The following is a 14,773-nucleotide window of genomic DNA, read 5'->3' on the forward strand; positions in this document are numbered from 1 at the left end:
GTTTATGATTCCTGACGTAAGAGAAAAGTTCAGCCACCATCTTGGCTCCTAATGTTTCCTTCAACAAACAGATTATAAAATACATGGGGGTCATTACACGTCATTGGTAAATAACAGTAAAAGTAATTTTAGTCGAGTTTGGTATAATTTATTCTTAAGTGGAACATAATGTGTGCTAATGCTATATTAACCATAAGATGCAATAGAACTTGCTTGTTCGTGTGGATCTTGTTGGGTTTTCTCTTTCTTATTATGAATTTTATATTTTCATAATTGCATTGAGATGACTTTGTTGTAAATTGCGCTACACAAATAAAGTTGAATTGAACTTACCATTGAACAAGTAAGACATGTGTTTGGTGCCACCTTGTGGCCAATGATATATTATAAAACCACAGTCTGTGAGGATAAGTGAGTGTATGGGGAATGGCAATTTTAGGCTCTGTCACAGTTTTTTTTTTTTTTTTTTTTTCTCTCCTGAAATCTACTTTTGATTTAATCCTGTTAACACACAAACAGATAACGCTAATAAATGTCTGTCTGTCTGACTGACTTGTAATGTGCATTGTTTAACTTCGTATTTAACTATGATGTACATTGTCTCTCGATAATTCAATTTTGGTTTTGAATTAGGAAAATAGGACATTTAAAATTGCCATAACCCCAACTATTAAATCTATTAAATACTTGTAGAATCACAATATACATATATTGACTTGGCACAAAAGCATATCGTCCCAGGTCTATTGTAAATGTCAATCCATAAAGTCGTTGGTTTTGTATTTCTTTACATGGTATGACTGAAAAAAAATTCTCCATTAGGCCTGAGTCACACATTTTTGACATGGAGATCTTTTCTAAAAAATACATATTTTTAGACAAAAACCTCAACCAGGCTACAGGCTGTATTTCATTCTGAAACACTGATATCCCAAAAAAAAAAAATGTGTTTCAATCTTTTCATGAACTTTTCAATGTAATATTTTATACTGAGAGGAACAGAAATATCACTTGGTGCAGTTTGCTTCATCAGAAAGTAAAACCAAGGCCTGATTGAGATCAGTCATGGGTTTACAGAGCTAAACAGAAACCCACACCTGCACCCCCCCACCACCACCCACCACCCAGACTCTATCACTGACTCACACACTAATCTATTATAGAGGAAGCAGATTATCTATCTGACCTTTTGTTTAAGGTGTTTATAGAGTCCTGATATAGACAGGTTCCCTTTTCTCTTCATGAAAGGATTAATGTTCCTAAAGAAGCCGAGCAACCTAAGGGTGTAACCTGCAGGTGAACTGTATCAGAGATTGTATATAAAGAAAACAAGATCACAGTTTTAATGCATAAGCTTTATTTATTTAAAATCATGTGCAAGTAATTTAATGATTTTGAAAACATATTTTGTTACTTAGTGAAAAAACAATAAATGCTACAATAACCTCATGTAAAGGATTTTTATCAATATTTGCGAGTTGTGAAATAGCCCCAAAGTTGGGGTTCAAAATAAAAATGAAGAAGTTGCATAAAGAAAAAAATGCTTTATACCCCAAGAAAGAGTCATCTTTACACTATAAATTAAAATAAAGATGAGATTTATTTTCCTACATTTCCACATGCAGTTATGGGCCAATGAAAAGACTTTCACCCAAGAAACAATGCATATACTGTATCTGACAAATCATTAGTGATTTGGACAGTCTATGTACATGGCTGAAAGCTGATCAAATTACAGGGAGTTGAGGCACATGCAAAGTTATTTATTGAACACTTTTTTCAAATTTTGAGGGAGGGGCATGTCCACCAAATAGGATATATAGCAGATCTTTCTGTTTATTCTGAGACAGTTGAATTACAATACCAAATTTGAGTTTCCTATGTGTAGTTCCGGAGATATCGGAAGATGAAAATGAAAGAAAAATAAAGATGACACAGCAAAATCAACACCCCCCCTCACTGAATTCTCTTTAGATTTCAAAAATAGAAAAAGAAAATAAAGCTACATAAAATCAATCTAGTTTCCCCTTATTTGTTTAGATATTTAATGCTTCACACTCCTTTCACCCCAACATTTCCTTGTCATTTACAGATTCAAGTTAAATTACCTTGTTTTTGTAATGTTTTCTCTTCATGAAAACTTTCCATAAATGCCACAACATGCCACTTCTCTAACTTTTAATATCCTAATACAGTCTAAGATACAAAATAATTCATATAAATTGCAAATATTTGCTCCGACAAAGAAATGGGCATCAAATGGTCTCATTTTTTTTTCAAGATATGTCAATACACTTTGGAGGCTGTCCCACATATCATCACCTGTGTGGTCAGCTGATGAGTTTACCAGAGGCAGATCCCTGCTAACCTTCAGCACTATCTGCTGATCACAGAGGGATTGTTAGGATTCAGCCTTCTGCTTTCCCTCAAGGCTCCTGTCGCTCACTCCACTCATCCCACTAACAAAGAGGGATTATATTTTATTAAAACCTGCACCTAAATGTGTCTGTCCTCACCTGTTCTTTCTTCAGGGAAGTGAAGTAAACATTGTAAATGTGCACATTTTTAACATTTTGCTTCTGATTGGAGGAATTGGGGGCAGCTGCTTTTGGAGGAGCAGTGGACCAAGTGGAGCTGAGAAAGGAGAAGAAAAGGAGACTTGGGAGTCGAGGGTGAAACAAAGGAAAAGAAGAGATCATGGGTGTGAAGATGGAAGACGTGGAGAAATTCCTAGATGGAAATGCTGAGTTTGCTAAACACTACTTTGCCAAGAAGATGACCACCACCTCCATATCAAAGATATCAGGACTTCCAGAGAAACAGATCGACTTCAGCCAGTTACAGGAGCTCACTCAGGTCAGCCATTATTTCTTTTCTTTATTCAAACCAAAATTCATCATTTCCAAACGTCATGGCTATAGCACACAAAAAATCCTTTTCATTGTATTTCAGATAGAAGAAAGCCAAATCATGTATGACTTGATCAAAGACATGCAGGAGAATGTCAACATGGAGAAGGTGCTCTTCAAGATCCTGAAGAGAATCAGCGCCCTGATCCACGCCGACCGCTGCAGCTTGTTCATGTATCGTCAGAGGAATGGGATCGGAGAGCTCGCCACACGCCTCTTCAACGTCAACACGTCATCACAGCTGGAAGACTGCATGGTTCCTCCAGACTCTGAGATAGTTTACCCTCTGGACATGGGAATAGTGGGCCATGTGGCCCAGACCAAGAAGACCGTCAATGTCAAGGATGTCACACAGGTAGGAGGGAGGAGAGATGGCCTCTCAGAAAAATCTACATGCCCATGCTATGGATCTAAATCTATATAAATGGAAGTAGAGATGGGGCGATAATATCGGCCGATATTTGCCATAAAATGTAATATTGGTTGACGTCGGTATTGTTTTTTTCCATAGATATGGAAAACCAATATGTGCTTTTGTTTGGGACAACATGTTACAAATGAATATAGCACTTTACTTTAAACTTTATGTTTATTGTGGGATACATGGGGAATCACATTAAAAGCAGGATGAACCTGTTATTTTCATGGAGAAATATATCTACATTTCAGTTAATATCGAACAAAATATATCTACATTTCAAAAAGTTAATATCGAACGTCCCTAAATGGAAGACTTCCGTGTAAGGTAGTCATGTTTTGTATAACCTCTAGATGGCAGCAGAGATGGGTTTAATTCTAAAAATATTGGTACAATTAATGGTTTAAATGATTGACAATAATTACACACGATACATAGAACTAAATACGCCTTTTTAGGAGTAAAATATGTCTACAGTTTATCACTGTATTGCAAATTGAACAGGTTACATTGAGATTGACAGGATATACTCACATATTGTGATCATACTGTATGATTTGGTCACAGATTGCCAAACCTGATCAAGTGAGGGTGCAAATCCTCTTGTGAGCCATAATCCATTTATTTTCAGATCCTGTCAGCCCTCTACTCTGTCTTTGGATTAGACATCCCCAGCATTTTATCAGCAGTCAGCAGGAATCTAACACTGGCTTCACCTCGAAACAATGGCACCACAAAACACCCATGATTATCATAACATCAAAACTTCCATATTAATATTATCCCATCTTGATTATCAAACACGTTACTGCAGTGCTTACATTGTTGTAAAATTAATGAAGGGCCATTAGGCACCCACAATAAAAGGAATGTAATACCCTTTATTAGATAAATATGAAAGCAAAGAAAACATCACATTTTAAGGATTTTTTTTTTTTTTTCTCTTTCTGTTTTGTAGAACCAGTATTTTAGTTCATTTGTGGATGAATTGACTGAATACCAGACCAGGAATGTTCTTGCTTCACCGATCCTGAACGGGAAAGACATGGTGGCAGTGATTATGGCTCTAAACAAGACCACGGGCCCACATTTCACTGCCGAGGATGAAGATGTAAGTATAACATATCTAAAAAACAGGAAACAGAATAAACAATCATTGGAGGAAAACAAGTGACTGTATGAAAAACATACCTCAGAAAGAGATTATGCTCTTTCCCTCTGTTGATGCTCTCAGCTTTTTCTGAAGTATCTGAAGATTGCATCTTTGAACTTAAAGATCTTCCACCTGAGTTACCTTCACAACTGTGAGACCCGTAAAGGCCAGGTGCGTAACTCGAGCTGCTCTGCCAGCCGAACCTTTGTCCTTTGTTTAGTTAATGTGAACAGACTGTGAGGGAAACAAATACCTATGCAATGTTTAAACTGTGTCTATGTGTTTGTTTTGCAGCTGCTTCTGTGGTCAGCCAACAAAGTGTTTGAGGAGCTTACAGATATCGAGCGACAGTTTCACAAAGCCTTGTACACAGTGAGAGCCTATCTCAACTGTGATCGCTACTCTGTGGGTCTGCTAGACATGACAAAGGAGAAGGTACGGTGACGTATTTTAGGCCTCTGTAGAGTGCACAATGATGGTAGCATTATTCTGTGTGTGTGCCCATGCAGGAGTTCTTTGACATCTGGCCGGTGCTGATGGGAGAACAGGCTCCATACTCTGGTCCCGTGACTCCAGATGGAAGGGTACGGTTTAAAATTGACCAATGATTCTCTTTTTTTTGTCTTCTTGTTCCTTTTGACCTTTTCTGATCTCCATGCTTCATTTTTCTTGTAGGAGGTTAATTTCTACAAAGTGATTGACTATATTTTACATGGAAAAGAAGACATTAAAGTAATACCGTAAGTCAACTTCTTTTATCCTTTCAAAACATGTCAAAGCATTGGTTTGTATTTATGTATTCAACACTATACAATTCAAGTCAAAAATCATCTGGATTAACCTTTAAAATAACTTTTTTTTTTAATTAGATGGTAAAACAGACATGTGGCCCCCAGGACAAATTCATCAAAAATTGTAATTCATGAAATTGGAAGTAATATGAAGCCAAACATAATTCACAAAATAATTCTAAAAACACACAAATCAACCATCTAAACTCACAAAACAACAACACATACAAAATTAGAGCACTCGGAGAGCGCAGAGCTCCGCCAAGTACAGCACGAGTACCGGGCGGGACATACACACTTCCCTACCACTACTACATTACCCATAAGCCACCGTGCATTACCACATGCCACTGCGCTGTAAAGTAGCAGGCTCAGACACAGCTCTTATTTTCCTATTTGTTGGAATTTTCTCATTTTTGATAATCCAGAACATCACCATAATCACCTGTTCCTTGTCCCATTATCAACATTTCCTGAAAATTTCATCCAAATCCGTTCATAACCTTTCAAGTTATCTTGCTAACACAGGGTAAAACATAACCTTCCGCTCTGCGTTTCGCGCTTGGCGGATGTAATGACACAAAAGAAACACATAACGCTAACAATTACACAAAATGACAGAAAAAAAAAATACCCGAAACAACAAAAATACTGAGAAAATCCAAAAAGGCACAGACTGACAATCGACAAAATGCAAACATAACACACAAGAAATAACAAAAAACACACATGAATCATAATATACACAAAATGCCAGCAAAAAATTCCCAAAATGACAGATAAATACAGGAAATGACTTCAAAAACTCACAAACTGACTAAAAACTCAGAAAAAACTACACAAAAAGACAACAAACAATGACAAAAAAAATAGTTATTTCCTGTGCTAATACTCAGATTGGTCGTTATTCTTAATTCTGGCATGAATGTTTATTGTGTGTCTCAGAAACCCACCTGCAGATCATTGGGCTCTAAGCAGTGGCCTTCCCACTTACGTTGCAGAGAGCGGATTTGTGAGTTTCTCTTTTATATACAGTAACAAATCCTGAACCCACTACCATAAATAGTGTGTTCATTCTCTGCTCCTCAGATCTGTAACATAATGAACGCAGCTGCTGATGAGACATTCAAGTTTCAGGTAAAAGCCTTCATAAGATATCGCTTGATTAGAAAGAAATGACACTTCCCATAACCAGACACCCAAGGAATTGCAGTCAGTGTGCTTCGTTTTTGTTTTGTGTGCTTATTGCAGACGGAGTCTCTGGACAGCAGTGGATGGACCATAAAAAATGTTCTCTCACTGCCAATAGTCAACAAGAAAGAGGAAATTGTTGGTGTGGCCACTTTTTATAACAGAAAAGATGGGAAGCCCTTTGATGAACAGGATGAACAGCTTATGGAGGCAAGGTTCACCTACACATGTCTGCACACATTCAAAGATTATGTGTGTATGTGGTGCTTGTACTCATTTTGTCAGAAATTTACCATGATGGAAGAATCGAGAATTTATATTATCAATAGGTGTGCTAATACATGGAGTTTATTGTTGATGTGAAGTGATTTTCTTTTGTTCTTCTTGTTGTTCTTGTTTCTTAGGCTATGACCCAGTTCCTGGGATGGTCGGTTTTAAACCCAGACACTTATGACAAGATGAACAAACTTGAGAACAGGAAAGACATTGCCCAGGACATGGTGCTCTACCATGTCAAATGTCGGGATGACGAGATTCAGAATATTCTGGTTAGTAACAGGTCATCAAACATATAAACAGTGTTTTTCAGGCAAGGCAAGGCAAATTTATTTGTATAGTGCATTTACAAGGCAACTCAATGTGCTTTACATGATCAAAAAGTGCAACAGAAAACATTCAACCGCTTAAAATCAATGAGAACATTTAAAATCATCAGTAAAATCATTAAAAATCATCAACAAACTCATTACATCAACAACACCATGACCAAAAATTTCCCTCTCAATCATACGCAGTAGAGAAAAATAATACAAATGTTCACATTAGATGATGACTTCAGCTCTGTGGCAGTTTGTTCCACTTCTTTGCAGCATAACAACTAAACACAGCATCACCATGTTTACTGTGAACTCTGGGCTCCACTATCTGACCTGTGTCCATAGATCTGAGAAACCTGCTGGGTTCATACCTGACTAACATGTCACTGATGTATTCTGGACCAAACCCATTCACAGATTTATACACCAGCAGCAGAACTTTAAAGTCTATTCTGAGGCTGACTGGGAGCCAGTGTAAAGACTTTAAAACTGGACTAATGTGTTCTGACCTTTTTGTTCTGGTTAAGACCTAAGCTGCAGCGTTCTGAACCAGCTGTAGCTGTTTGATGCTCTTTTGGGGGATTCCTGTTAGAAGACCATTACAATAGTCCAGTCTGCTGGAGATAAAAGCATAGACCAGTTTCTCCTGATCTTTGTGAGTCATTAAAACATTCACTCTGGAGATGTTCTTTAGGTGGTAGAAGCTGTTTTTGTGATAGATTTGATCTGATGCTGAATGTCAGATCTGAGTCAATCAGAACACGAAGGTTTTTGACTTGGTCTTTAGCTTTTAAAGATCAAGACTCAAGATACTTGCTGATAGCAGTCCTTTTTTCTTTGTTACCAAAGACAATCACCTCCATCTTGTCATGATTTAGTTGAAGGAAGTTTTCACTCATCCAGCAGTTTACTTGTTCTAAGCTGTCACACAACACCTCAATGGGACCATAGTCATCTGGGTTCAGTGATAGATATAGGTGTGTCATCTGCGTAGCTCTGATAATCAACATTACAGTTCTGTAAAATTTGTCCTAAAGGTAGCATATAAAGGCTAAACAGAAGGGGTCCAAGAACAGAGCCCTGAGGAACCCCACAGGACATTGGTAATCTGTCAAGTTTCCAATGCTTACAAAATAACTTTGCTCCTCCAAGTAGGACTTAAACCATTGCATTACTTTTCCATTTAGTCCAACCCATGTTTGCAATCTGTGCAACAAAATTGTATGATCTACAGGGTCAAATGCAGCACTTAGATCCAGTAGAATGAGAACAGATACTTTTCCTGAATCAGTGTTCAACCTTATGTCATTGTCACTTTTGATAAGAGCAGTTTCTGTGCTGTGATGAGAATGAATGCCTGACTGAAATGTATCAAATATTTTGTTGAATGTTAAGAACTGACTGACTGGTTGAAGACCACCTTCTCAATGATCTTGGCTATGAATTGAAGGTTGCTGATTGGTCTATAGTTAGCCAGTATAGAGGCATCCAGTGTTCTCTTTTGTAACAGAGGTTTCACTTAACACAAAAGAAAAAAAGGACAGACTCTGCAAGATATTTTTTTTTCCTTTTTATTTGCGTTTCCCTAGTTCTTGTGAATGTTCTGGAATTTTTTTTTTTCTCTCACACAGAACACCAGAGAGGTTTATGGCTGTGAACCCTCCCAATGTGAAGAGGAGGAGCTCCTTGGTATCTTGGTAACTATCTGTTGTATCTACTTGATCTCTTGGCTTTGAAAAACTTTAAAACATAAAAAAGTCTACCATGCCGTTCACAATGGAAAAATGTTCTTTTGTTTTACAGAAAAAAGACCTTCCACCTCTAATCAAGAAATTTGAGATCTATGAGTTCCACTTTTCGGATTTTAACTGCACGGAGATGGAGCTGGTGAGGTGTGGGATCCAGATGTACTACGAAGTGGGAGTGGTTAAGAAATTTCAGGTCCCACAAGAGGTAACATATACTCAAATACACACATGATGCAATTCCTTTGATTCAGCTTATACCTGCCTATAACATGAATGTGTGTTCAGGTGCTGGTTCGCTTCATGTACTCAGTCAGTAAAGGCTACAGGAGGATCACATACCACAACTGGCGTCATGGCTTCAACGTGGGACAGACAATGTTTACACTCCTAACGGTATTATTCCACTTATTTTTGTCTTTTCAGCAATAAAGTGTAAAAATATGTAACACTTTGGTGAAGGATTTTCAATGTGTGTCAAAATATTGATACGATATATCGCGATATTTCATCTTGCAGTACATTATCGATACACTGGCGCCGAATATTGATTTTTTTTCTTTTTTTTTAAAATTCTTTTTCCTTTTTAGACAAGTTAATAAGTACTAAGCACAAGTTAAATGTTCCCAGGTTTTCAAGTTTACAAAGAACAAATTGATCATAGTATTGGCACTGAAATGCATGTGCTGGTTTAAGTTGAACTTTACACATGGTGGTATGTATAAGTTAAAAATATGTGCCCAGGTTTTCATAGACCACGCAGTTGTTAATATTATAATGCACTGACTGAAATGTATATTTTTCATATACAGTGAAATTTTCCAGTTTTCATAAAATAAGTTCCGTCTGCTGGTTAAACACCACTGACATGTCCATGTTTACAGAAGAAGTTGATAATACTAGCACTGAAATGAGTATTTTCTGCATTCATTTTGTTTTTTAATGATTTAAAATGAATTTGCACAAACATAATTAACAATATTTTGGTGAAGCATTATTTTGCATCAGTCTTCCCTTAAATACTTAAACTTAACACAAGGACATGTGACTAGTTGTGGTCAGTGTGTGTTAAGAAGAGTCACTGTGCAGTATACACTGTGTTTTACTTGGCTGGCATACATGTGAAAGTGATTCAGTGCAGTGGATAAATTCTGAATTTCTTCAGTGACAGATATCGCAATGTATCGTGGATGAAATTTCCCGCGATATATCGATTATCACAAAAAAAAAAAGTTGATGTATGGTGATAATATCGTTATTGTGATCAAAAACATCGTGATGTATCGTATTGTGAGGTACCTGGCGACGCCCAGCCCTAATGTCCAATCTATGTTTTGTATGTCTCTGCGTGATCAGACAGGGATGTTGAAGCGTTACTACACAGACTTGGAGGTAATGGCCATGATAACTGCAGGTTTCCTCCATGATATCGACCACAGAGGGACGAACAACTTGTACCAGGTCAAGTAAGTACTGGGTGAAGCATGTGTAGCCCCATCAGAGAGTAAACTGTCTGACTATACATTTTTCCGAGTTTATCCAACTTTGAGTTTTCTTTGGTTGTGAATGTCTTTTGTAAATGTTATATTTTTGCCATTAACAAAACTGAATAACGGGTTGACCAATAATTAAGCTACATTTCAGCCCCATGTTGAGATAAAGAAACACAACTGTTTGATAGACATGGGGGGGGATTCATGGCTGAATAGAAATTAAGAGTGTTATGGAACCTAATGACTGCATTTTAACAGGTAGACACTTTTCAATCAAAATATATAAAATATATATTTATTTTTTTACTTATAAACACTGTTAACGATTGCTTTAGATCGGGGGGGTCAAACTCTAGGCACAAATCCAGCTTGCCGGAGCCTCCACTTTGTACCGCAGAAAGATTTTGTTTTTGTATTTTTGTCCAATACGTTTATAAAGATAACAACATAAACATTAATCGTTATGTAAATCACCATAAATGTTACATCTCAGTCCCTCCAAATTCCAAAAATGAATGACACTCGCCAAAATACACAGGAACTTTTTTTTCTCTGCTACATGATTTCTGACATTTTTAATCATGAATTACCAGAACTCTCTTTTTATTCTCCTGAATAATTCCTTAAATTACATTAAAAATGTTATGCTAGAGTTACTAATATTTGTGACATGTTTTACTACTAGGATATTCTAAACAAATCATAGACGTTTGTAAACACACACAAAAATAATCAAACTTGGGTACACCAAAATGTTTCAATTCCTCTTCTTTATCCCCACAAATCTGCATTTTTCTGGTCCGGCCCACTTCAGATTAAATCGGGTCGTATGTGTCCCCAAAAGTAAAGTGAGTTTGACACCCCTGTCGTTGACTGCTGATGTCTGAGGACTGCTATTGGTTCCTTTAGGTCTGGTAACCCGTTGGCTAAGTTACACGGCTCCTCCATTCTGGAACGGCATCATTTAGAGTTTGGGAAGTTCCTTCTGGCCGATGAGGTTAGAACAGCACACACACACATAGGAACTTATTAAATATTACTGAATATATTCTTTGAGTAAATTGTAGAAACCTCTCTTGTTTGTAATGTCATCTGCAGACATTGAATATCTACCAGAATCTAAACAGACGTCAGATGGACCATGTCATTCATCTCATGGACATCGCCATCATTGCCACGGACTTGGCTCTTTATTTCAAGTCAGCATATTCAGAATTTGCTTTTTTTTAACCTTATCATCCTATTCTGCTCTCCACTGCAATTGTTTTTTTTTTTGTTATTTTTAGAAAAAGAACCATGTTCCAAAAGATCGTGGACCTTTCTCACACTTACGAGGATGAAAAGAAATGGGTCGACTTCATGTCTCTGGAGACGACCAGAAAAGAAATTGTTATGTAAATACATTTAAAATGCTTTTTTTTTTTTTTTTTTTTTTTTTTTGCTTTTAGCTTTTTTTCTTATGATTTTCTGTGATACTCTAGTGCCTTTTTACCATTTCAGGGCAATGATGATGACTGCGTGTGACTTGTCAGCCATTACAAAACCTTGGGAAGTACAGAGTAAGGTGAGGAGTGACAGAAAGACATTAATGGATTTTTGTCTTTAATATATTAACGAATAATAGCACAGCACTATAATATCATTTAAAACAACACACATAACTCGTTATATGTTTTACTTATTTAATGAAGTGTATTTTTTTTTAAGTGTGAGCTGCTTTTTTTTAAAGTTAACTGTATATGTTGTTCAGGTTGCTTTGTCTGTAGCAGCAGAATTCTGGGAGCAGGGCGACTTGGAGAGGACTGTACTGGAGCAACAGCCAATTGTAAGTTTATATGGATACAGACGTGACTGCATTAAATCCATAGTGTATTTCATTTTCTTCTGACTGGCATTGCCTATTTTGTTAATTTTTTTAAAATTATTTGTAAATGTAACAGGGGAGTCCCGATCCGATATCAGCCTGAAAACAAATATTGAACATCGGATTCAAATTTCCGATTTTTTTTTTTTTTTTTCCCTCCCAATTCATTTTGAATTGATTTTATTCAATTGTAGAATACTGTAGATATTATGTTGAAGGTTAAAATGTATGTAACCAATTGGTTAAAAATAAATGGGTCAGTTTTTCTCTGTTTGAGTAATATCATTTGATCAAGGCTTTTTTAACATTCCACACTATAAAATAAGTAATTTTTATTATTTTTTTTATTAAAGAAAAAAAAGGTCAGGTCATGATTCATGCCGATATCGGTGTCGGCCGATACGCAAGGCTGCAATATCGATATCATATCGGAAATGAAAAAGTTGTATCGCGACATCCCTTAAATGTAATGCTAACAACAAAGTCTTCTGTAGCGTTGTTCAGGAACATTGAATGGTTGCTGCTCTACAATGTGTAGTCCAAATAAAAGCGACAGGCTTCTCTTTCCGAATATGATCAGGAAGTTGATTTGTGAAAGGTACATTTCATGATGTCTCTGAAGTGTAAATGTGTTGCTCCCAACAGCCTATGATGGACAGAAACAAAGCAGATGAGCTTCCAAAGCTTCAGTGTGGTTTCATTGACTTTGTCTGCACGTTTGTCTACAAGGTAATAGAAAATACAAGAATAATCGGTTATTAAAGGCAATTGTGTCCTTGGGTGTTGCTTCTATCACCCTCCATAAAGGTAAATGACTGTCAGCCATGTCTCTGTCAGACGACCCCCAGCTGTGGCTAGAGATGTAGCTTATCTCCACATACAGTATGTAACGGTAACACAAATGAATAACCGTTTATATCTACACTTGACGGAGATGTAAAAGGTTGAAATTGCTGCTCAAACGTTCGTTTTGATCTCGACTGTAAAAACCGGGTTTCTTGACATTGTCGAAAAAGTTTTGCGCATTGCATTGTGGGTAGTGGAGTGCCATAAACAGACACATAAGTGTTTTTACTTCCTTCTTACTGTGATTTCTTGTGTTTACCCCCCAAAAACTCTGCCGAAGTGACTTCCAAACACATTTCAGGTGTTTTTACGGATTGAAAGTAAAATAATTGCAAATCAATGGCAGATGTTTATTTTAGGGCTGTAATGGAAAGATCTGAATCTGGCCGAAATTGTGAATGTGTCGCAGAGTGAGGTGATATCACAGGGAAGAAACGAATGAAGTAATAACATTTATTTATGTGCATCCATTTACGGGATTCCAAATCTTACAAAACTTTTCCAAAAATGTTTGAAGTGGAGATTAAAAAACAACTTTCGATCAACAATTTAAACCTTTTACATATTTTTTTTTTGGAGGAAATAATCCTTGATTTATTGATCCTACCAAGTCCTACACTATGACTTCAAAAATGTCATCTCCAGCAACTTTAAGTTTTGAAGATGCAAAATATTATACAGTAATTTATAAATGTGTGGTTATTCACCTAAAATACAAACGTTTTTTTGTACCAATACTAAATTAAAGGCCAAACTTCCAAACACAAATGGTCTCAAGCCAAAAACTCTGCTTATTTCATCTTTGCTGATATTTTCAGGGGGAGTTTGTATGTTTAAATGTTGCCTTTCTTTTTTTTTCTCCCAGGAGTTTTCTCGCTTTCACCCACAAATCCAACCCATGCTGGATGGCATCTTAAATAACAGAAAGGAATGGAATGCTAAAAAAGAGGAGTATGAGGCCAAACTCAAAGCCTTAGAGGAGAAGAAAACAGCCAATCCAGCACCAGCAGCCAGTTCAGGTACAGTCTCTCTACAATGGTCACTATTTTGTGAATAAATATAAGGATGTTCTTCCATTACTTTTATCAACATCTTTTGGATTTGGTTTAAAATATTAAAATCTGGCACATGACCTAAACTCACCAACCTAAAGTTCTCTAATGTGCACTATATGTTCAGGTGGAGGCTCTAAGACCTGCTCGCTTTGTTGAAGGACTAAAAGAGCTGTAAATATGATTGGATGGGCATGAGGGAACTGACGAGTGAATGACATCACAATAACCAGCCAGTCTTCTAGCGTCAAGGCAGAGAAGGTGTGACGACGTCAGGTCAAAGTGATAATGGTGCCCTGGAACGGACTGGTTCTGATGAAGATCCTGACCCAGAACATCCAGATTATTGATTTGGAAATATCAAAAAGATGAGCTTTAAAAAAAATAAAAATAATAATAATAAAGAAAAATAAAGGTCATCTTAAGTTCATGATACCTTAAAGGTGCAGTCCGCAACTCCCAGATCCCTCTCTCCCCCTCCCTCCCCGCTGCTCTCTTGCCCTGCCTCCAAACATTCCAAAGTCCCTCCCTCAGAGGAGTTAACAACTAACGTCAATCCAACAGCAACATCACAGTAACATAACATGCACTGTAAAAAGCATATTACTGCAGCGCTTCTCTCTTTCTATGTGCACACACCTCAGCAGCAGCAGTAGCAGCAACACAGTGTCACTTACAGCAGCTCACATGGAGGCTGCTGCGCACACATGAACAA

At 37.0% G+C, this 14,773-nt stretch overlaps 1 protein-coding gene across 1 annotated transcript; it reads left to right on the top strand.

Moving 5' to 3' along the window:
• The first annotated feature begins 2,697 nt into the window (after nucleotides 1-2,697).
• LOC114473727 (rod cGMP-specific 3',5'-cyclic phosphodiesterase subunit beta-like) lies at nucleotides 2,698-14,217 on the top strand. The gene is made up of 23 exons (XM_028463498.1): nucleotides 2,698-2,856; nucleotides 2,953-3,264; nucleotides 4,286-4,438; nucleotides 4,562-4,651; nucleotides 4,775-4,915; nucleotides 4,990-5,064; nucleotides 5,156-5,220; nucleotides 6,217-6,283; nucleotides 6,361-6,408; nucleotides 6,523-6,672; nucleotides 6,867-7,010; nucleotides 8,690-8,755; nucleotides 8,862-9,011; nucleotides 9,092-9,199; nucleotides 10,160-10,269; nucleotides 11,206-11,293; nucleotides 11,395-11,495; nucleotides 11,583-11,690; nucleotides 11,797-11,860; nucleotides 12,047-12,121; nucleotides 12,806-12,889; nucleotides 13,872-14,025; nucleotides 14,186-14,217. The coding sequence occupies exons 1-23, from the start codon at nucleotides 2,698-2,700 to the stop codon at nucleotides 14,215-14,217; spliced, it is 2,544 nt and encodes an 847-aa protein (XP_028319299.1).
• Nucleotides 14,218-14,773: the final 556 nt, after the last annotated feature.

This window comes from Gouania willdenowi, chromosome 12, assembly GCF_900634775.1.
Source record: "Gouania willdenowi chromosome 12, fGouWil2.1, whole genome shotgun sequence".
In the NCBI taxonomy this organism is placed as follows: Eukaryota; Metazoa; Chordata; class Actinopteri; order Blenniiformes; family Gobiesocidae; genus Gouania; species Gouania willdenowi.

Bases quoted from the DNA above. Each gene is read 5' to 3' on its own strand.
- LOC114473727 (XM_028463498.1), top strand. From the start codon at position 2,698: ATGGGTGTGAAGATGGAAGACGTGGAGAAATTCCTAGATGGAAATGCT. The intron at 6,409-6,522 runs GTAAAAGCCTTC...TGCTTATTGCAG, and splicing joins ATGAGACATTCAAGTTTCAG to ACGGAGTCTCTGGACAGCAG. The intron at 7,011-8,689 runs GTTAGTAACAGG...TCTCTCACACAG, and splicing joins ACGAGATTCAGAATATTCTG to AACACCAGAGAGGTTTATGG.